Genomic DNA, 24,192 nt, shown 5'->3' with positions numbered 1-24,192 from the left:
GTTTTTCCTTATCCCTGGAATATCCTTCCCACCCTCAAGCCTGAAGCCTCTGTCTTTGTCTACCAATGCTCTATTTTTGAAGGTCCAATTCAAATGCCTCGCCTTTCACAAAGCTTTTTTTTCCTGATCCCAAAATGAAAGCTCTCTTTCCCTTCTCTACTTTCAGAGGCTTTTGTCTCTTATGTACTATTTCTACTGTACCCAGCTGTAGGCACATCTTGTTTCCCCTACTAATCAATGAATGGATCCGTCTTTCAACAAACATTTATTAACCTGAACACTCTGTGACTGAATCATCTGGGACTCTGATTCTTTGTGTGGATTCTTTCCACCTCCCCCCTCTCCTATATCTTTCCACTTCATGCAATGAGCATGGGCAGGACATATGATGTTGTTGGTGTAGAAAATTCCCAGGTTGAGAAAACTCCTTCTGAGAACTATAATGAAATACACACTACCATTGCTCTGGAAAGGGTATGTTAATGGACTCCCCTATATTTCCATGCAGTCAGTCAATAAACATTTTTAAAGTATCTAATATGTGCTAGGCATTGTTCTAAGCCCTGGAGATACAAAGAGGTAAAAGACAGTCAGTCTCTGCCCTTGAGAAGCTCACAATCTAGTAGTGGAGAAAACAAATAAATATATACAAGTTCTCTCTCTCTCTCTCTCTCTCTCTCTCTCTCTGTCTCTCTCTGTCTCTCTCTCTCTCTCTTTTGTCTCTCTCTGTCTCTCTCACTCTTTCTCTCTGTGTATATATGTACTTATGTATTATGTGTGTATATATGTGTGTACATATATATGTATGTATAAGTGTATATATGTATATGCATATGTGTGTGTGTGTATGTGTATGATAAATAGGAAATAATTAAGGGAGGCAAGGCACTAGAAATAAGAGGATCTGGGAAACACTTCCTGCAGAAGGTGGAACTTTCATTGGAACCTAAAAGAAGCCAGGGAGTCCAGTAGGCAGAGATGAGGAGGGACAGAACTCCAGATATAGCCTGAGAAAATGCCCAGAGCCAAGAGATGGAGTGTCTTATTTTTGGAACAGCCAGGAGGCTAATGTCAATGGATCAAAGATTACTTGTTGAGAGTAAGGTGTAAGAAGATTGAAAAGGTAGAAGTGGACTAGGTTATATAGAGCTTTGAATGCCAAATAGAGGATTTTGTCTTTGATCTTGGAGGTGACAGTGAGCCACTGTAGTTTATTGGAAGGGAGGGGTGGCATGATGACACCTGTGTTTTAGGAAAATCACTTTAGTGACTGAATGGAGGAAGGATTGGAGTGGCAAGAGACTAGAGACAGTCACCCCAAGCAGGTTATTCCAGTACTCTGGATGTGAGGTGATGACAGTCTGTGTCAGGGTGGGAGCCATGTCAGAGGAGAGAAGGAGGCATATTTGAGAGATGCCACAGAGGTGAAATCTGTAGGCCTTGACAACAGCTGGTTATTGAGGAGGGGTAGAGAGTAGGGATTCCAGGATGGTATCTAGGTTTCAAGCCTGAGGGCATGGCAGGATGGTGATACCCTCTACAGAAACAGGAAAGCTTAGAAATGGGGAATAACAATAGGGAAGTCTGAGGAGAAAGATAATGAGTTCATCGTTGCACATGTTGAGTTTAAGATGTCTATCGAACATCTAGTTTGAGATATCTGAAAGACAGGTGGAAATTTGAGACTGGAGGCCAGCAGAGAGGTTGGGGAAGGATAGGTAGATTTGAGAATCATTAACATAAATGTGGTAATTAAATAGGAGTGAATGAATTCCACCAACTGAAGCAGTATGGAGGTGGGAGGACTGAACCCTGAGGGATACCTATGGACAGAGGATGTGATCTGGAAGAGAATCCAGCAAAGGATACTGAGAAGGAGCATTCACCAGCATAGGCTGGCTCCAGAATTTCAGGAGGGGGAGGGAAAGTTAGAGGAGAAGACATCTGTAGGCACAATGAGCCAGGGAGCAGGATGTTTAGAAAGTCCCAAGCAAGATCTCAAGTCTGCAGCTGCTGCTCAAGGTTGCCCTTGAGCTGGTCAAGGCTGGTTCTGTGGTTTCTGGCAACTACAGGCATCTCCAAATTCTGCTAGAGTTCATTCCCAAAGGATCGTTGGTATGTCAAGCAGCTCTGAGCCTCAGAATTCCTTCTAATTGGCTGGTTGTTGTGTAGCTCCATTGTCCTGCTCCACTGTGAAGAATGGGAGTTCTAATACATAGTATAGTCATTACAAAGCCCTTGTTCACAACTGGCAAGTGATCTTGGAGAAAGTGGTTCCTTGAGGCCAGGGACTCTCTTATCTAAATTCTAGATCTTCCCACCATGCAGACCTTTCTCATACCCTCAACATACTTATATACCCAGCATAGTACCTTAAAGGAGATAAGAAATGTCTTTTGAATGAATTGATACAAGAATGTATCAAGCACTTTTTATGTGTTTTTTATGACCATGCCACAAATGGTCATTACCCAGTCTCTCTTTCAATTCATAACTGTTGAGATAGACTGACGTTCTAATTAGAATCTTGAGGCATCTTATTTTGATACCCCTCTTTCATAACTAAATTTTCTTTTTTTACTAGTATAGTTAGCCTATTTTGCAACCTCCCACTTTCCCCCATCCCCTGCTCTAGAAACTCCTTCATTAGCTCTCAATTGCCACCAGGATTAAATATTAACTTTTCTGCTGGGCATTTAAAACCAAGGGATCATCATGAGCTGGCTGTCACCTGTCTATCTGAACCAAGAGTTGGTAAGCTGGGGTCCATAGACAGATTCCAGAAGGTCTGGGAACATGGATAGGAAATAGATCTTAGATAAATACATCCATCCACCCATACACACACACACACACACACACACACACACATACATACATGCATCCATAGTTACAGAGATATCGTTATAAACAGGAGAAATAGAAATATATATATACATATATTTGTATATGTACATATATATATGCACTCATAAACATATATGGATACACATATATACATTGCTGTGATTGTATATATTTCAGCCCAAACACTACCTCTTACCTGAGCCTTTCCTGACCTTCCTCCAAGTCCTGGATTTAAGGCAAAGTACTCTGTAAAATTTGTTGAATTTATTATATTATTATTATTGCCAATTAAGTATAGGGGGCAGTGGAGAGAGGTGGCCACATTCAGCACTCTGGACAGATAAGAGGTCAAGCAAAGGCCCTCCTTGAGGCCCTCAGCACTCCTGTCTCTCGATACTGGATCCTTGACACGAGACCCCTCCATTCTGGGGAGCTGGGTTGCTGCAGCTTCTTGACCTCTCCTTTTTGCCTGCCTGGCAGGGGGACCAGAGACTCCAGCAACTCCAGTGGCCCACAGCAGGACTTCCTGCAGAGAAGATTTCCCAGAAAGATTAAACCAAATCTCATCCCATGCTCAATCCTCCCTCCACAGAAGCTCATTGCTCCTCTTGTCTGTTTCCCTAGCCTGAATTCCAATTTTCCTCTAGGGGCCAAAGCAGTGTATCAGACTGAGACTGTTGGCTTCCCTGCCCCCCAATTCATTTTGACCTCCCTCTGAGTGGAGCCACAGCAAGCTGGCTCATACCCCATCTCTCAAAACTAGAATTGTAGCTGCAGCCCAGGCACTTGGCAGGGCACCGGCGGGATGGAAGACAGATAGAGGAATTCAGAGGGTGCAGAAAGGCTTTTCTTGAATAATGAGCTGGGACCTGCAATAATCCACACAAAAGACATGCAAAGGCTGCCAAGCTGGAAAATGCACAAACACACTCCCTCCTGGGGACCCCTTTAATCTCTATGCAGGGAGAACACTGGCCCTAGAGTTCAGGGGCTACAGATGAAGTCTTATTGGAAAGAAAAAAATACAATTAAAATGACAAACATGTGACAGGCACCAGAGGACAAGTCAATGTCATGGATCAAGGATGATGAAGAGAATAGGTATCCTAGAGCTGAAGCTGGAAGGAACCTCCAAAAGCCATCTCGCCCAGAGAAGGGAACTGAAGACCAGGTCGGCTAATAAATTGCCCAAGGTGGCACAAGGAGCAAGTTTCAGAGCTGAGTTCGGAACACAGGTTCTTCAATTCTAAATATTAAATATTAACTTTTCTGCTGGGCATTTAAAACCAAGGGATCATCATGAGCTGGCTGTCACCTGTCTATCTGAACCAAGAGTTGGTAAGCTGGGGTCCATAGACAGATTCCAGAAGGTCTGGGAACATGGATAGGAAATAGATCTTAGATAAATACATCCATCCACCCATACACACACACACACACACACACACACACACACACACACACACACACACACACACATACATGCATCCATAGTTACAGAGATATCGTTATAAACAGGAGAAATAGAAATATATATATATATATATATATATATACATATATTTGTATATGTACATGCACCACATATGTATATGCACCACACTTCCCCAGACTAAAGGATCTCTAAAGGCCTCTCAGCTTTAACATGCTGTGAGTTAAGGATCAAAGTTCACTTTCCTAGAGCAAGAGGGAGCAGAACGAGGAGCAATTTGGGAGAAGGTAAAAGGAAGCAAATCTCAATTTGATGTCAGAAAAAACCTCCTAACCATTAGAGCTGCCCCAGAGTGGAGGGGGCCACTTCATCAGATGACAGGGTACCTTTCCTTAGACTTCTTCAAGCACAGGCTCGATAGCTACTTTGGGGGGGGGGTTGTGGGTTTTTTGTGGTTTTTTTTTTTCATTAGAAAAATGATTACCACTTAAGTACAGATTGGACTAGCTCAATAGTTTTCAATGTGTGGTCTGGGAAATCCTAGGGGTTCCTGAGGCCCTTTCAAGGAGTCCATGAAGCCAAAACTATTTTTATATCAATAACAAGACATTTAAATTTCTAATATGGTAAATATCAATAGATTGTAATTCACATAAATAGCTAGGTAGAGATGGGCCTGGAGTCAGGAAGACTCATCTTCCTGAGTTCAGATCTGGCCTCAGACATTAACTGTGTGACCCTAAGCAAGTCACCTAACCCTGTTTGCCTCAGTTTCCTCATCTATCAAATAAGCTGGAGAAGGAAACGGCCAACCACTCCAATATCTTTGTTAAGAAAACCCCAAATGGGATCACGAAGAGTCAGACATGACTGAAAAACAGACTGAACAACAGCTAATATTCCAACACAAGTCCTTGCTACACTCTGGAGACACAAATGGAAAAAACAAGACAGCCTTGCTCTCAAGGAGCTCATGCTCTATTTAGGGGAGAGAACACACAATATGATGGTTAGTTTTGCTATACTGTTCTTTTTTCCCTCTTTATAAATACTTTGTTATAAAGGGATGGTTTTTTCGGAGGGGCCAGGGGAAGGGGAAAGGATAAATTGGGAATTGTAGATGCTGTAAAACAAAGCACATCAATACAAAATTTAAAAAGAAATTATAATAGACTGTGTGTGAGGAAATTCTTGACCAGTCACGTGTCGGACAAAATTACTCAGCCTTGGGGTGCAGAAGCACCCAACACAGAATTCGGAGCCATGGGACCAGAGTTCAAATCCAAGTTCTTCTAAAGTTACAAGTGTAGCCTTGGGGAAGCCACTTCTCCCTTAACATCAGTTTCTTCATCTACAAAATTAAAGCTTGGGAATGGGTAACTTCTGCTTCCTCTTGCAACTGTAGATTTATGATCTAGGAAGTAAGTCCTGAATTCCCTCAGATCTCTGAAATTCTGTGACTCAATTCATCACAGTAATTGAATTTAAAGGCAGCTAGATGGCCAAGTGGATAGAGTGCTGGATTTGTAGCAAGAAGACCTTAGTTCAAATTCTGCCTTAGACACTTACTAGCTGTGTGACCTTAAACAAATCACTTCAACTGTCTTCAGTTTCCTCAAATGTAAAATGGGGATAATAATAGTACCTACCTACAGGATTTTGTGAGGATAAAATGAGACAATACTTGTAAAGCACTTTGCTAGCCTTAACTGTCTACACCACATTTCTTCATCTTTTTCACAAGAAAAGTATGTGAGACTTTATCAAATGCTGTATCCAAAGCTTTCTCCTATTCAAAGATAACAAAGATATTCAAACAAGTCCACTAACCTTGTCTAAAAAGTCAATAAATCTGGGATGCTATGTTTTTGATTGAATCCATGGCTGATTTTGTTATCATGGCTTCCTATTCTAAATGTTCACTAACCATCATGTCAATGACAGAATTTCTAGAATTTTGTCAAGAATTAAAGCCAAGATCACTGAATGAATGAATGAATGAATGAAGCATTTGTTAAGCACTTACTATGTGTGGACCACTGTGCCAAGTGCTGGGGATACCAACCAAAAAGCAAGACAAACCCTGTTCCCAGGGAGCCCACATTCTATGACCTGTAGTTTAGAGACTGGTCTATGCTATAGTATAGGGAGAACATGTGCTGGCTCTCGAGTCAAGAGGCTTGGGTAAAGATCCCCCACTGATGTGTCCCTCCAGTTTAACCTTACATAGGTCACTTCTCATCATGAGGCCTCAGTATCTGTCTATGTTAAATGAAAGGGCTGAACTAAACAGCCACTGGGTTCCCTTTCAGCTCTAGCTCTAGATTTTAGGGCCCCTTTTTTGGACATTAGGACAATGCTCACCTTTCTCCACTCTCCTATTCTACGTGACCTTCCAAATATCATTGGCCAAAACTCAGCCGCCACACCAGCCTCTCCTTCAGACTGGTATGGTGTCTTTCCTTGTCTCTGCCTCCCAACATCCCTGACCTCTTTCCAGTCATACAATACAATTCATCTTCGTCTGGAGGTCTGAATTCCCCTAATGAAGCTCAGGGATGTCTAATTACCGGCTTTCTAATCATGAGTTTCAACTGCTAATTAGCCATTTTGGTTCCATCCTTACCAATCCAAAGATCATTCTTCTCGGCAGAGAAAACAGACAAAATAGGAGCTGAGCAGCCATGGTTTCCCTTTGGCCAGAATCATTTGATCCACTGAAAGTATCCCTCTCGCCCCCTTCTTTATTCCCCTCTTTTTTCCAATATGGATTTTTAAATCCCCTTTTCTTTGTCATTGCTGTTATTCTTCTTTGTTTTCCTGACTCCTTCAAGGGCTCAGGGCTCCAGCCATTTTTCTTCTAGGACTATGTCCTGCTTCTGTATCGATCCTCCATTACCTGTCTTTGCTTCCATCTTCTGGTTGTATCTTTTTAAAATCAGCGTTTGCTTGACAAGTTGCCTGCCCATTCACATCAATCTCTTTAGACAACTTCCCTTTCCTCTCATTGGTATTGTTTCTCTTTGTTTCATCTTCAGAATTTCAGCCTTGATGAAATTTTGAGCTTCCCATCTCTGCTGGCCTCACTGTCCTCGTGCAATGTGAATCCATGGGCCCCTACATCTCTGTTCTCTCAACCCATGGAATCTTCTCTCTGCGAATCCAGGAGGCCCATTTGACTATTCTATAACACTGGTCTCCTTGCTCCTCCTCAAACAGGTCACTCCATCTCTGGACTTAGAGCATTTTTGTTGGTTGCCCCCCATGACTGGTATGGTGTCTTTCCTTGTCTCTGCCTCCCAACATCCTGACTTCTTTCCAGTCTCAGCTAAGTGTCTTCTACAAGAGGCCTTATTTTAGCACCTTTTAAGCTTGAAGGGACTATAGAGAACAAGTCCAGTCCTCTTATTTTACAAATGGGGAAACTTAGATACGCAAAGTTTAAGGAATGCACTCAAGGTCACCAAACCATTAAATATCAGAGGCAAGATTTAAGCCCAGCTCTTCTAGATTTCAGGTCCAGTTCTGTATCCACTACATCACGTTGCCTCAGCTGAGGCAATAGGTTTAATGACTTATCCCTTCCTTGGGCTTTATCTTCTCTGTCCTTTGTCTTCACCTCAATGTGAGGTGTTTCTTAATGCTGTTTTTTTGCGTGCTTTCTCCCATTAGATTCGGAGGTCCATGAGAGCAGAGACCATGTTTTTGCCTTTCTTTGTATCCCAGTGGTTCTTATATAGTAGGTGCTTAATAAATGCTTGTTAAATTGATGTTCAATGTCAGAACTTAGACTGATGGAGCTGTCAAGGATCTGAGATATCATCTTGTCTGACCTCCTTATTTTATAAATGAAAAAACCAGGTCATAAGAAAGTAAAGTGACTGTCCAAGGTCACATAATTCATTCCCTGTGACATGGGGACTAAGCAATCCCTGTCTCTGAGGCCGGGTTTCACGCCACTAATGTCACTCATTCATGGGAGTGAATGAGAGCAAACAATTCGACAATATGGCATCCATACCAACTTGACCAGCCCTAGTGGCTTGCTATTTTAGGATATCCTTTAAGATGAAATGTAAACTCTTCCAAATGTCATTCAAAGCCCTTCACAACCTGGCCCCTACTTACTCTTCTGGTCTTGTTGAACTCCCACACTCTGTAGAGTAGCCTAACTGCCTTCACTTGATCCCATCTCTATGGCTGGCCACTGGCTGCCCCCATTTCTCAAATGAACCCCCACCTCTTCTAGGCTCTTAGAATCTCAAGTTTCCTTCAAGATTCAGCTCCCATTCTATTTTCTCCATGAATCCTTTTCTGACACCCCGATTCCAATGCCAGTACTGACCTCTCCACCCCTCCCTGCAATCCACTTGGGTCCACCTTGTGTATACTAAAATATGTACCTATTATCTCCTCATTAAGCCACAAGATCTTTGAGGGCAAAGACTCTCTCACTTTTGGCTTTGGAATGGTGGACAGAGAACCAGCCTTTGAGTCAGGAAGAATTAAGTCCAAGTCCAGACTCTGACAACATGGGCTGTGCAACCTTGGGCAAGTCACTTGCATTCTCAGTGTTAAGTAACTCTCTAAGACACCAAGTTACAGAGAAAGTGTTAATTTGCACTGACAAAGAGCATTACCTATACCAATGAAATCACAATTCCTCTCCCAGGGACTTAGCACAGTGTCTGCTACAGAGTAAGTTTAACAAATAGATGTTTGTTGACTGAATCTCCTTTCTGATAATTCCTAAGCCATGATACGTTTGGTCTCTTCCTACCTGATCAAAGTATCAGCCTTCTAAAGGGAAATGATGTGCCTTTTTTATACATCTATAGTCCATATTCCTTCCTTCCCTCTTTCCTTCCTTCCTTTCATTCTTTCTTTTTCTCTCTCTTTCTTGCTTTCCTTTTTCCTTCTTTCTCTCTTTCTTCCTTTCCCTCTTTCCTTCTTTCTTTTCTCTCCCTAGTTCTCTGTTCCTTTCTTTCTTTCCTCCCTCTCCTTCATTCCTTCCTTCCCTCCTTACTAGCTTCTTTGCTTCATTCTTTTTCAGTATTTTCCTTTTTTCCCCCTTCTCTTTTGGAGAGATGCCAAAATGAGGAACACAGTTTTAGGCAGACCATCACAGTGACATTTTCCCTGGAGGCAAATCTTTGCAAGTACAAAACTGGTTCCCCTGCCTCTAAAAATTATTGTTAATCCAAGGGAACAGAAGGTCATGTTAGTTAGTCTCTAACCTTCTGGAAAATATCAAGAAGTCTCACTCACACTTTTAGAGGGCTCCACAGCTTTCAGAGTACTTTACTCAAAAATAACAGGAAGAAAATTAACAATCCTGGCAGTACTGGGGCTGTGGCTATTGGAAAATGGCCTATGTAAGTTCAATATGTGCCTGTGGTACAACCCAGCAAATGGCTACATCAAAAGAGAGAAAACATCTGGCCTGGGGAGTTGACCATTCCCCACCCTCTACAGTGTCTGGCCACATCTGGAATATGTTGTTGCTTTTTAGGCACTGTGGTTTAATATGAATTTAGTTAAGTTGGAGCATCCAGAGAAAAACAACCCAAGTAGTAAAGGGCTTTGAGTCCATGTCATATGAAGATATCTTGAAGGAACCATGTATGTTTATCCTGGAGAAGAGGGGACTCGGGGGAGGATATGGTGACTTTCTTCAAGTATTTGAAAGGTTTTCACATGCTAAAGGGATTAGACTTGTCCTGCTTGACCCCAGATGGCAATGAATGAAAATTAGAGGCAAATTACATCTGATTATAAGGAAAATCTTTCTAATAATTAGAGCTATGTAAAAGGGGAAGGGACTGGTTTTCTCTGCAACTGTAGGCCTTCAAGAAGAGGCTGGATGTCCATTTATTGTGTAGGTTATAGATGGGCTCCATAGTATAACAAAGTGATCTCCTTGTGGGGGAGGGGAGAGATTGCTTCATTCTTTTTTCTTGTAACCCCAATGCCTTGTACAGCGCCTAGTACGTGGTAGGTGCTTTGTGAACTCTTGGACATTGTTGGATCATTATTATTCTTTTTTATTGATATTATTATCATTCTACTAAAAAGGTAAATTCCAGCCTATCCTGGTCCCATCCAAATCCTGCCCATTCAGGGAATCAATTCCCCTTTAGAGTCAGTTATTCAACAAGCAGTTATGCTGCACCTGCTGTGGGCCAGTCTCCATAGTCAGACTCTGACGTATTCTATGATGTAAAGAGCACTAAATTTGGAGTCATATGACTTGAGTTGGAATGAAAAGACAAAAGAAGCAAACAATCCAGGCCCTCGAGGGGCACCTATTCCACTGGAGGGAGGGAACAATAATCATAAACTTGATTCTTTTTTATGTTCTTGCTTCATTACCGTTTGTTATACTGTAGTGCTAGGGCTCCAATGTGGAGTCCCTTGGGCTAAGTAGTTCTAATAACCATAGAAGCATCCTTCCACTTTCCACTGTCTCCATGTCAAATGGGTAAGGCCCACAGTTTTTGATAGGATGAATTCTTGCCCTCTTACAGGGACGTTGAGTCATCCTCCTGCTGCCTTAGTTAATGTTAGACTCTCCCACCAGTTTGTGGTTGTGATAAAGAAATTCCCCCTACCCAAGCTTCATCCAAGCCTGATATCACTAGAGGACCCCAAGACCTTTTTCCAAACATCTGGATCTGCTTATGAATGCCTCCTCCTACATCTGGTGCTAATTACCTGTTCCCAACCAAGCCCATTTTTGGGGTTTGCAATCTTGCCACCTGAACCCTAACTTTGCATTCCAATCCACTCTGAAATGCTATGATAATAAATTGCTACATGGTGGAAGTTAAATTCTTTGGGCCTCAGTTTTCCCACCTATAAAAAAGATGTGGTTGGACAAGATGGCCTCTAAGGTCCTTTCTAGATCTTTGATTTTATAATCCCAATAAAAATAACATCAATTACTGAGATTTATATAGTACTTTCAAGTTTTCAAAACACTTTATATAGAGAGAGATCTCACTAACTTAAGGTTGATACTATAGAAATTATTCCTATTTTACAGATGAGGAAACTGAGACTCAGGAGTGAAATGAATTACTCAGAATCAATGCTGCTTATATTCTGCAGCTTGATCTGCGTCTAAGGGCAGTTGTGAAAGATAGAACAGCTCCTTAAACAAATTTTAGATAGATAACATTTATCCTTGCCCTGGACCCCACTTCCTGGTACTGCCTCTCTTCCTTCAAAAACAAGTATTTCTTAAATGCCTGAAGTGTACAAAGCTTCAGAATGACCATCTCTCTTCAGCCCAGAGCCCATCCCCACTAACCTCACCACTAAGGGATCCCAGTTGGGCTTTATGGAGATACATAAGAGTCTATTGTGAATTGTTTATGACAATTTGATATGGTTGATGTATAATTGAAAAGAAGGAATAGGAGGCACTGAAATATTGCAAGTCTTAGAAAAAGAACAAACTTGAAAGAAGAAAAAGAAAATAAGGTGGTTTTGTCTAGAAGCAAAATATATCTGTTCTTGGACAATGTGAAGGAGGAGTTCTCACAAGTGCGGGTTTACTGGAATGCCAAAGTAAAGAGGCCCTGAGTCTCTAGAACATAGCTAAGGGAAGTTATGAAAAACCCTCTGAGCCTTTGCTCACCTCTTTCCATATGATGGGAATCACAGAATCATAGAAGTTAGCTTAAACCATCTCCCAAAAGCAATCTCCTCCATGACATGTGCAATGGGGCTTATGTAGCCTCTTGTTGAAGATGTCCAATGAGGGAGACCCACCACCTCTTTAGATGGACCATCCATTTGGGGATGGTTGGCATTGTTAGAAAGCTTTCCTGACATCAAGTCTGAATTTCTCTCTTTGCAACTTCTTCTCATTGCCCCAAGAGAACATATCAAGAAGAACAAATCTATGAAGTTCAATCATGATGAACTTAGAGTCAAAGGATCTGTGTTTGAATCCACCTCTGATACTAACAATGTGTATAATTTTGAGTGAATCACTGATCCTTCTTAGGCTCAGAGTCTTCATCAATAAAATGATTGGATTGGATTAAAGGTTATCTAAAGCCCCTTATAATTCTAAATTTCTACTTTGTAGGTTCCCTCCCAGCTCTGACATTCCATGATAATAGGTCCAAATGATTCAGCTCTGCCTCTCCAAGCATAGATTTATTTTTTTTTCGGATAAATCCCCATTTAATTGTCTCATGGGCCTCGCAGGGCCATCCTCTGCTTAGCACAGTCTCAAAATTGGATGTCAGAAATCAACTGAAGCTCAATCCCTTTAATACAAATCCAGCATGACATACCAGGGCCACTGGAAGAGCACCCCAATAACCTGGCAAATACCTTCACATCTCCCATCCCTTCCTTTCCCCAGTGCTGGCACTATGTGTATAAAATGACTTGTTTTGGTCTCTGCTGAACATAGCAGCTGGCCACTTAAAAGACCTTTCTCAGCCTGTCCTTGTTATCTCTACTAAAGATTGAGGTAGAAACTCTCAAAAGTCATTGTTTTTCATGTTCCCTGGCAGGGTCTCACTGTCCTGGCTACTGACCAGCTCTAAACAGCTCCAATCCATTCATTTGGTGTCACTGCCAGGCTTGCACCTTCTTTACTGGACATATTTAGGCTCTCTCTGCCCATCCAAGAAAGACAATTAAAAACAACAACTTCCAAATAATCCTGCTCTCATCTGGTTTTGTCCCAGAGACACAAGGGGCCAAGGTGAAGAAAATGAGAGGATTGCAGCATTTTAGAATGTGATTGCTGCAGGGGCTTCAGGGACAGTATGCTGGGGAAAGTCTGCCTCTCATCCCATGTCCACATGACTTGGCTCCCTTCTGGTAGATCTCTCTACATTTGGAAAGTTCTCACTGGGGGCCAGGACCAAAGGCTTTGGGTGTGCATTTGGGGATGGATTTAGCTATTTCCTTGCATTTCTATATGATAATAGTAATAATAATATTACATTTATTATTATTGTTATTAAGAGGCAGTATGAGTAGTGAATGAGAGCCAGGCTCAAAGCAAGGAAGAGCTGGGTTCAGGTCAGGCTTTTGGTGCATACTGACCTGGGGCAAATCACTTGACCTCTTAGTTCTCTAGGAAAATGGCTAATTCCATACTTTGCCGAGCTGGCACTCAACTACATTGGTAGAGGGAGTTTCCTCATCTGGGTGTTTCCCAGAACAAGGAAATCCTAGACTAAGTCCAATCCATATCACCATCATCATCAACAACAATAAGAACAACATTTCTGTAACCCTTTATGGTTCCAAAGGGTTTTATTCACATTATCTCACTCCATCATCAAACAACATATAATACTGATGGTTTAGCCAATAATAATTATAATAGCATTTATATAGTGTTTTAAGATTTGCAAAGAGCTTTAGAAATATTATTTGATCATTGGGAAATAGATGGTATTATTATCCCCATTTTACAGATGATGAAACTGAGTCAGACATTAAGCAACTTGCCATGGTCACAAAACTGGTAAGTGGCTGAGGTGGGATTTGAATTTCGATCTTGATGATGCTAGGTCCAGCAATCCATACATTGAGCCGCCTAGCTACCTCCATGCATGAGGTAGGAAATAGAAAAATTATTACTCCCATTTCTTATATAAGGGAACGGAGGCCCAGCAAAGAAAGTGATTTACGAAAGGTGACCCAGCTCATAAGTGGTGGAGATAGGAATTAGGTTCATAGATTCAGAGTGTTTAGTTCTGGGAATTTAGGGATGAGACAAGAATCCAGGTCTCTTTACTTCAAAAAGGGGGCATTTCACACTATAAGACACTGTCTTTTAGAGTAAATGAATACTATATAGTCTGACTTTGGAACCACCAGGTGGATGCCTTCCATTCCACCAAATACCTTCCTCATTTTCTAAAGGAAAAGTCATCTGGCAAGAGGTTAGAGGATGGGTTGGAGGGGGAGGGGCAGGAACTGATTGTATAAGGAACACCTGAGAAGCAATTGAGGTGAAAAGCAATTAGGGCCTGAATTAGGGTGGTGTGCAGCTTTGGGAAAGGAGAAATCCAATTTTATGAGTTAAATTAGCGCCACAATAGAGGTTAGTGGAAAGAACACAGGATTTGACACCAGGAGACATGTGTATGAACCTGAATTACTGCCCATGGAACTTCAGAGAGACCCTTTCCTGCTCTGAGCCTCAGTTTCCTCCTCTATAAAAGGATGGTACACTAGCTATGTGCAAAGGTTCTTTTCAGCACCAGAGCTGGGATGCTATGATCCTTAGGAGTTCTTTCCACCTGGGTTTCAAAGAGCCTTTTAGCTCCTTTCTTGAAGACCAGGGTTAGAGGCAGAGTCTAGATGAAGGAGGATACTAGAAGGAGGTACATGTTCACACAGAGAAGACTTTGAGGAAGTGGAAAGGGGAAGCCTGAGTTCACCAAAGTAAAATCAGAGTAACTCTGACATTTTGTACAAAGCCATCTCTGGACTCCAGGGGGCTCATCTCTGCTGCAAGGGGAGAAGAGAATGGGGAAGAGGAGAGACAGGAGGGCTTTTGGAAGGTCTGCCTTACTTACCCTGTTGCTCCATTCTCTCACAGGCAGGGCCAGATCGACCCTGGGGACACTGGCACAGGCAGTTGGTACCCTCAAGGATGGGCTCACCATTGTTCATGCAGGGCCCACAACGGCAAGAGTCATGCTCTGCCAGGTACTCATCCAGTGCCCTCCTCATGTTCTGCCATTTGCGTTCATGGTGGCCCAGGTTGCTTTGACGTAACACAGCAAAGATGGGCAGGAGCTGTTGGAAACAGGAGAGGCATTTGGGACAGTATAAAATACACTGAAGTTGGAGTCAGAAGAGTAGAGTTTAAACCCCTTAAGGAACCTTGGGCAATTCAATTCAGTTCGACAAGTATTAAGTGTTTCTTATGTTCAAGGCATTGTGCTAGACATTAGTGATACAAAGAGAAAAGGAAGTCCAGTCCCTGTCTAAGGAACTTTCGCTTTACTAGAAATGGAACAAAAGGGAAGATTGAACAGTGAATCAGTCAAGAAGCATACATTAAGCACCAAGTATGTACGGGATACAGGGGCCACAAAAATGCAAATGTCAAATAATTCACTGTCATGTGGAAATCCGCTTTCTACTGGTAGAATAGGCAGAAACCCACTGATCCTAGTTTTGCCTTATGAAGCCTCAATAAGGCATGGGGTCCTCTGTACTACCTCTGCTACATTGTAATCCATCAAATATTTTAAACAATGATCTTGGACTCCCACCATCTTCTCCTCTCCTAATGGTTTTGGATTACTATTACTACTACTACTACTACTACTACTACCACTACTACTACTACTACTACTACTACTACTACTACTACTACCACCACCACCACCACTACCACCACCACCACCACCACCACCACCATTACTACTACTACCTATTTATAGCCAACATTTATATAAGTTACTATGTGCCAGGCACTGTGATAAGTGTTTTGTAAATATTATCTCATTTGCGGCTCACAATATTACTGAGGTAGGTACTATTAATATCTCCATTTTACAAATGAGGAAACTGAGGAAAAGAGAGCCTTGGTAACTTGCTCAAGCTATGAAGTACTTGAGGCAAGATTTGAACTCAGGTCTTCCTGACTCCAAGCCTAGTGCACCATCCAGCTGCTAATACCCTGAAGCAACATAGTATAATAGGAGTCCTATGACTGGACACAAAGAATTTGAATTCAATCTTACCATTGACCTTAGTAGCTATGGGACCTTGGCAAATCACATAACTGCTCTGATCCTGTTTACTCACCTGTAAAGTAGACATTGTGAATATTGTGATCCTCACAATATGTGAGTTTGAGAAAAGACTCAACGTGACTTTCCCCACAATCACACAGGCAATAAGTGATGGAACTAGCCATGTCAGGAGTCTAGGTTTCATAACTCCAAGTTCTGAAGGACCCTTTAAGTTACATGATAATTCAAAGATTTCTTTTTGGTGCTGTTTGGTCATTTCAGACATGTCCAACTCTTCATGACCTCATTTAGGATTTTCTTGGCAGAGATACTGGAGTGGTTCACCATTTTCTTCTCCAGCTCATTTGACAGATGAGGAAACTGTGGCAAACAGGATGAAGTGACTTGCCAGGGCCACACAGCTAGAAGCTGTCTGAGGCTGGATTTGAACTCATGAATATGAATCTTCCTGACTCCAAGCCCAGTGCTCCATGCAATGTGATGTTACCTAGCTGTCCCTAATTCAAAGATATAGGATCTGAGTTTAAGTCCTGAGTTGACTTCTTACTGCCTGTGTTATCTTAGATAAGTCATTTAATTTCCCTTGGCCTCAAGTTCCCCATCTGTAAAAGGGGGGAATTGGATAACCTCTGAGTTCTCTTCAAACTCTAGATGTACAAGCCCCTGATACTCTGAGTGCTGTTTGGAGTCAGACAACCCATGTTCACATTCTGGCTCTGCTACTTACTATCATTGTGACCTTGAGCAAATTACTTGACCTCTGTGCCTCAGTTTCCTCATCTGTCAAATAAAAGAAAGTTGAACTAGATGGCCTCTGAGGTCCCTTTTAGGTCATTGTATATGGTTGTAGAACCTTTAATTTCTTATCTAGAAAGTTCCTATCTTAGGGATCATTTGGTTAAATTGTTTTATTACAAATGAGGAAAGTGAGGGCCAGAGAAAGAACTTGCCTGAAGCCACACAATTAGTCAGTGACCAGGCCAGAAATAGAGCCCATGTGTCTTGATGCCCAGCGCTATTGTCTGATGTGACCTAAAAAGAAGAGAAACTTCCTTCTTGCAAAACAAAAGGTATGATGAGAGCACCAGCAGACAACTATTGATGACATTGAATGGAGCCCTGGAAAACTGCACAAAGACCTCGAGCAAATAAACCTGGGACTGAGATAAGGAATTTTCCAGGAGGATAGGGCAGCCCATCAGTGGCCTGAAGCCACAGGCATAATTGCAGGGCTTCTCAGACAGCCAACTGAGAGGTTGCCAACTGGTTTCCAGGAAGATTGCAGAGAATTTGGCCACCAATTCCTGGGGAGTTTGCAGAAGAAATGGGGTCACCCTACAGCTGCAAGGGTGGCAGTCAGGAAAAGATGTTTCTCACTAATGGAGCCTCTTATCTTCAGGGCCAGATGCAGCCTGTAGGACAATTTTCCATTTACCCTGTTAATGGGGTTGAGGGTCAGAGAGAGCTCAAGCTACTTGCATCATGTTTCCCCCATCATTGTTTGCTCAGCTTTGCTGTGAGAAGGTGAGAGAGAGAAAGAGAGAGGGGATGGAGGAGAGGAGAGGAGAGGAGAGGAGAGGAGAGGAGAGGAGAGGAGAGGAGAGGAGAGGAGAGGAGAGGAGAGAGAGGAGAGGAGAGGAGAGGAGAGGAGAGGAGAGGAGAGGAGAGGAAGAAAGGAGGGGGAAAATCTTAAGGAGGAAGGTAAGATTAGGAGAACAATTATGGAATGTAAGAACCCTCAAGTTCACTTAGTCCAACTCTTCATTTTATGTTAAAGAAATTAAGCAGGTGAAGGGTCATGACTTCAACTAAGAAGTAGTAGAGTCAAGATTTCAATCCAAGTTATAGAATCATCTGACCATAGGACCCCTGATTAAAAGCTATAGAGACGTTGAGATGTTATCCAGTCCAATCCTCTCATTTTACCCATAGACAAATGAGGAAACTGAGGCCCAAAGTTGAAGTGACTTATCCAGAGACACAGGTGGGAAATGAGAAAGACAGAATTCAAAACCATTCCTTTGATTAATAATATAGGTGGAGAAACTGAAGCCAAAGGAAGATGAAGTGACTTATCCTTCTCTTTTGTCTACTTGCCCAAATAAGGTTTAGTCATCCTTCACTGTCAAGTTAAACCTTCCATCTCCATAGAGCCTTACCTGATTATTCCCTCTTTTTTTAAAAATTCTAGTTAATAAAACTCATTACCCACAAGTAGTTCCCATGTGACTACAGCCAAGTCATTGAATTTCTTAGCACTTCAGTTTCCTTATCTGTAAAATGAGGTTACTTGACCCTATAATCTCTAATATCAGAGAATCATAGAATGTCATAAAATTACAGGGTTGGAAGGGACCTCAGTGGTAATCTAATCTAACTCACTTGCCCATCCTCAGTCAATAAGAAATTTGTTAAAGACCTGCTGTGTGCCAAGCACTCTGCTAAGCACTGGGGGCAACAGAGAAAGGCAAAAGACAGTCCCTGACCTCAATAAACTTACAATCTAATGAGAGAGACAACACATAAAAACTGAAAATAGGAGAGTACCCAGTGAGGGGGGAAAGATGAAGACCTACAGGTAGGTGGGAGATGATGAGGTGGCTGCCTTGATTCCCCTTTTTAAATGGAAGACCATGGAGGAGCTCCCTAATGTCCAAACTCTACTCTCTCCAATCAGAGGCAGGGAGAAATCCTGGCACCAGAAGGATATTGAGAAAGAGTGAATTTCAGAGTTGATTCAGTGTTGCTAATTGAGTTATTGGAGATGATGTTGAGGTTCAGGATATCAGCTGGGTGGGAAATGAACACTCCTAAAATAAAAATCTTCTCTATGACATCTCCAATAAGTAGTCATCTCACCTTTGATTGAAGGCCTCCATTCACATAAAACAGCCAACTTCCATTCAAGTGTAGCATAGTGATATTAAGAGTTGTTTTTATAATGAGGTAGTCTTGGAGCCAGGAACACCTGACTGCATCTTACCACTGACACATATTAGCTGTGTAATCTTAGGCAAGTCACCTAACCTTCAGTGCTCTACACAATTCTCTAAGTCTCTAAGTTGATAAGAAGGTGCCAATCTGCATTCGTAGATGAAATTTCTCATCAGGAGCTCCTTATATCAGGGGAAATGCAGGTCCAGTACCCACGATACCATGAAGTCTAAATTTGAATATCTGTAACTTTCACTCATTGCTCCTCCAGTAGTTCTACTCTCTGACCAAACGGAACAAGTCTAAACCCTCTCCTATTCGGAATTCCTTCACATATGTGAAGACTATTATAACGTTCACTTCTGATTTTAGTGTATTTATGACTATGATGGCAGAGCTGTGCCAGCCACTGAAGTTGCTGGCCATGGTGCTGACCTTGTGGGCTCATCTTTCAAGCTTACACCTGGATGCAGCTATAAGGGACTATCCCTTTCCAGGTAGCTCTCACTAGAGAGCGGTGAATCCTTGGAACCATACTATGCCTCACGAGTCCAGCCAGACAGCTAATATTAGTGATTGTCATGAATTTCTCTCCTTGGTAATCTAACTCAAGCACAGATTCATACACCAGAAAGATGCCGACCAGAGGTTCACACTATCCTAGGGCAAAAGAAAACAAGGCATATCTTCCTGGAACTATTGCTAACATCCGGAACAAATGAAATTCCCTAATATTCCCAATACACTGCAGCCTACAGGGGCAGACTTTCTTTGGTGCTCTAGATCTCACTCAAGTTTCTTTTTTCTATCCACACACAGCATCAGCTTCCACCCATAGTGTAGTAACTCCTTAACCAAGCAGGACAAAGGCTGAGCATCATAACCAATACTGGGAAATTCCTTGTGCTGCTTTATATGACATCAGCCCTGTGTCTGTTTGGGCAGGACTGGCAGCTGTTCTGGGGAGAGGTGATTTATGGAAGCTGGTCTTGAACTTTGCTTTTAGCCCCTAGGGCCAGAGACTCTCTGCTTTTGGGTTACAGTCATCATCAGCTGTGAAAGTGCCCTCATACTAAGAGAAGTAAGAAAATGTTATTCTGGCAGCAGCATGGACTCATAGGAGGTGGCAAAGGGTCCCTGACTACTGTTGATCATAATGTGGCAGGAAGAGCACGGAACTAAGAATAAGGAGAAACCTGGCTTGGAATCTTTGAGACTTAGCTATATGTGGCTACGCCCCAGTCACCTAACCTGTCTGAGCGGTGTGCTCCTCACTTGTAAAATAGGGGCAATAATACCTGGAGTGCCTACCTCCAGAGCTATTGTGAGGATTCAGTGACATAAGGAATGTAAGGAGCCGTGGAAACCTTAAAAGGCTATAGAAATATCAATTATCCTTATCTCTTACTCTATCTTCCCTCAGCATATTTGGGACTCTTTCAGTGTCTTGTAGCTCTGCATGTGTTAGCTGAAATTGAATACTTACAGGAACTGATCCTTCAAGAAATCAGAACTCTGTAGAATCTGTTGGTCTTATCCCCATTATTGATGGAGCAGATCATTTGTGTCCTATTTTTGTCAAGGGATGGCTATCACCAGGCCAGCAGAGGCATGCCGCGTCTTTGATCTGTCATAGAGAGACCTGTTGGTCCTCACATAGTGCTGGAGGCTAGAAAATACTAGGGGTTGAGTATGGGCTGGACAATCCAGGTCAGTGGCCTGGGATTAAAAATGATTTATAAGTGAATCTATTCCTAAACTCCCACCTGAGACACAATGTTCTGAGGTGTGGCTATAATCTACCTTCTATAGGAAGCCCTTCCTGATTCCCATTGCTATATGTGCCTTCTCACCATAAATAAAATGATTTTAATTGATTATATACATATTCTGTATATAATCATACATGTACATGTCATCTCCCCCCATGGGATACAAAGTCCCCAGGAATTGTTTCCTTTTCCTATGTTTCCTAACACCTTGAATGTTACTTGGCATCTAGATGGATTGATTGACACAGAAATGAAAAGACTGACCCTTTCAGGAAGCCAGTCATCCCCTCCAGCCATCCTCTGAACATATTGACAAACATGCTTTACTTTTGGCCTCCTCCAAGTCTTCCTCTTCACTGGATCCTTAAATCTTTCTTGGGAACACAGCAAGTGATATATTTACTGTTCACTTAAACCATAATTCTCACTCTTTACCTTGAAGTTTTCTTCAAGGAAAGCACAAAATTTGGCTTTTGGCCATGGAAGTTTTCAGAATACTCTGGTTATGAATTTTTCAATCACTCATCACTCAATGATACCCATTTCCAGCACCTCCACCAAATTTCAGGTGCTTGAAAAATCAGTTTCTCAATTGTTGGCATAAAAACAAAATTAAAGTTAATCCATCCTACCTCTTTCTAACACGTACAATGTTTTCCATTCATTTGTCAGTGAAAGGTGAATGTAATGGACCTCGGTTTAGATGTATTTGTTTATCTCAAAAGAAGGAGCATGACCATACTATTTGGAGTAAGTTTTTGTTTGTTTATTTTGGAATCCATGTGGGAAAACATCTTCCATCAAGGCAGATCAGCAAATATAGTACAACTTCTAGTCTTGGGGTCACCTGGTACACTGTTAAGTCACCTGCCTATGGTCACAAAACTATCAGGTGTAGGAGTCAAGAACACTTGAGCTTAAGTATTCCTCACTACTATGCCATCTTGCCTCACTTGTGTAAAGGCTAAAGATGGTACTGAAGCTATTATTTCCATTTTATGTGGAACACCCAAATAAAGACACTCCCTTTACCAATGCTGGTCAGTACCCTTTATGCAATTTGTAAACTAAGAAAGTTGTCTAGAGCACTGAGAGTGTACATGATTTATTTAAGGTCACATAGCTAGTATATATCAGAGGCAAGACTTGGACTCTGGCTGCAAGGTTCACTATAACTATATTCCACCCTGCTTCCCCTCTCATCTAGACATATAATGATGAGGTTCCATGAATTATCCCAACCAATTAAAATTTATTACCTTTGTTACTCTTTCTTGAAATCAAATAATCAGGAGGGAATTTTAATCGGACCTATATACCTCTTTTAGCCAATCAAAGCCATTGTAGGAGAGACTGGGTCACACCCTAAGGAAATTGAATAAAAGGAAGAAGCTATCTCAGAACCAGAGGGAGAGTTTCCGAGGGCTTGGAACTGAAAGGCTGGATCATGTCATATTAGTACACTTTTGTGGGATAAAAGGATTGAGTTGTGGCAGAGAAGGGAGTTATGGAGAAAGTTGTTGATTCTACAGTTATCTTGGAGCAGAACATCCAGGTAACAAAAGTCCCAAGAAAAGACCAGCTCTTTCCCCAACTTCCCCTTCTAGGGATTTCCATAGTTTAATAAAATCTGCTATTTCATTACCCAAACAATTACATTAAGTGGAATGTTCCCTGTACCACAAAGAGGCCAGGGGTTAACTAGAGAGAGAGATAAATATAAAGTTAGGTAGAAAGCATAACCTCTGCTTAAATGTTAGGAAATTTCCACCTGGGGACTCTGAGTGAATGTACCTGAGGACACAAGGACCCATCTAAAAAACTCAAAAAAAAAAAACCTCCTTAAAAGAAAAAGGAACCGTGTGTACTTATGGGGCATTATATTGTACCCCAACCCCGAGGCTTAAAAGTTGCTGATCTTCTATTAGAATTACACTAATTTTTAACATGCAATATTATCTACTTCATCCTGCTCTAAATCTTTTTGGTTAATGCATCATATGGCTAACCATAATGTGAAGCAGAACCTACAACCTTCCTAGCGTAGCCGACAGAACCCTGAAAGTGGGGGGGGGGGAGAATGTTATCTGAAGGCCACTTGCCTCCTTGATACCCAGATCAGAAATGGTGCTTTGCAGGACTCAACCCTTTTATCTCTGCTACTCTGTGCTGGGGTCCCAGTGCCCTGACTGAAGAATGCCACATCAGTCTTACTAAAGTCATCTCTAATAATGCTACTTGGACTCTTTAGTTATATTCTTGCTAGCCTTCCTGCCACCTACAACACACCCTTACATACTTAAACATTTTTTAAAAAACATAACACTAGAGGAGAATCGGATATTCAATTATCTTGTCCTTCAAAACTCTGATCAGAACAGATTTTAAATGGGACACTCAGCAGGAGAGACAAGCCTTTCTTCATTTGTATATCATGTTTCCTTTGGATACGAGAAGCATAGTGATTGAATGTAATCCAACCCTGAGGACATTCTTGGAGTTATCTATCAGTGCCTTACTTCCCAAGGCCCTCTGAGAAGGATCCAGGCAGTGGCCAGATATGAAGTTTCTGGTCTAGCTCACTTCGGGGGCTCTGGGTAAGAAATAGACTGCCTGTGGTGAAGCAAAAGGGAGGCTACCAGGGCAGTGCCCCGTTACATTTAATCTTGTTCTCTGATGGGCTCATAATAAAAAATATGAAATGATTTGGTCTGTTTCACTTTCATTCCTTCTGGCCGTGGAGTTTCTTCAACTGAGAAAAGACTTACCTCAAAATCAATAACAGCAGGATTATCCTTTAACGACCTCCCCCAGGAAAGATACATCTCAGCTGTCCAGCTGTTGGAAAGGCCAGCGCTTGGTACAGCAGTTCCACCACGCACGCGTGATATAATGTCCTCAACACCCATGTCTTTCAAGGCCTTTTCTGCCACGACATGAAAAACAGTGTTTAGTTCACTTAAGGTGAATTCTATTCAATTAAAAAAAAAAAACCTCATTAAGTGCCCACATCTGCAGAAACTCTGCTGGGAAGTGAGGGAAATTAGAGAAAACATAGATACTGCCCTCATGGAACTTAGAGTCTCATAGTGGGGCAATCTGAATAGAAATAATTATATACAAAATGTAATGTGATCTGTGCTTAGTAGTATGGGAAAAATGCCATTATCAGCACAAAGACAGAATAGCTAAACTCAGGATTTGTAGTGACAACTCATTCATTCATTAATTCTTTTAAAAAAAATTGTGAAACACCTACTGTGTGCACAGCACTATGCTCTGAGGAAAGATACAAAGTTTGGATAAGACCCTGATGCTACTGTCACAAAGATGACATTATATTGGGCAGATGAATTAACTGGGTTTGTGATAAAAGCATAATTATACCCAATCTGCTGCTGTTATGCTGGGAACTTCCTGATATTTGATTTGGACAATGGAGGAATCCCATTTA

General features: G+C 41.8%; 1 protein-coding gene across 1 annotated transcript in view; it reads right to left on the bottom strand.

Annotated features, from left to right (window-relative positions):
- Positions 1 to 3,096: 3,096 nt before the first annotated feature.
- The window catches only part of C8A (complement C8 alpha chain), a 95,090-nt gene continuing 73,994 nt past the window's right edge, over positions 3,097 to 24,192 (bottom strand). The window contains exons 10-12 of the mRNA XM_020976904.2: positions 23,507 to 23,664; positions 14,842 to 15,064; positions 3,097 to 3,373 (exon numbers count right to left, since the gene is read on the bottom strand). Of these exons, the coding sequence (XP_020832563.1) occupies positions 3,222 to 3,373; positions 14,842 to 15,064; positions 23,507 to 23,664 (533 nt within the window). The 3' untranslated portion in view covers positions 3,097 to 3,221. The remainder of the gene's footprint in view (positions 3,374 to 14,841; positions 15,065 to 23,506; positions 23,665 to 24,192) is intronic.

Source organism: Phascolarctos cinereus, unplaced genomic scaffold (genome assembly GCF_003287225.1).
Source record: "Phascolarctos cinereus isolate Bilbo 61053 unplaced genomic scaffold, phaCin_HiC Scaffold_5;HRSCAF=322, whole genome shotgun sequence".
Lineage (NCBI taxonomy): Eukaryota > Metazoa > Chordata > Mammalia > Diprotodontia > Phascolarctidae > Phascolarctos > Phascolarctos cinereus.
Note: the sequence above shows the minus strand (reverse complement) of the source record. Positions and strands in the feature narration are given on the sequence as shown.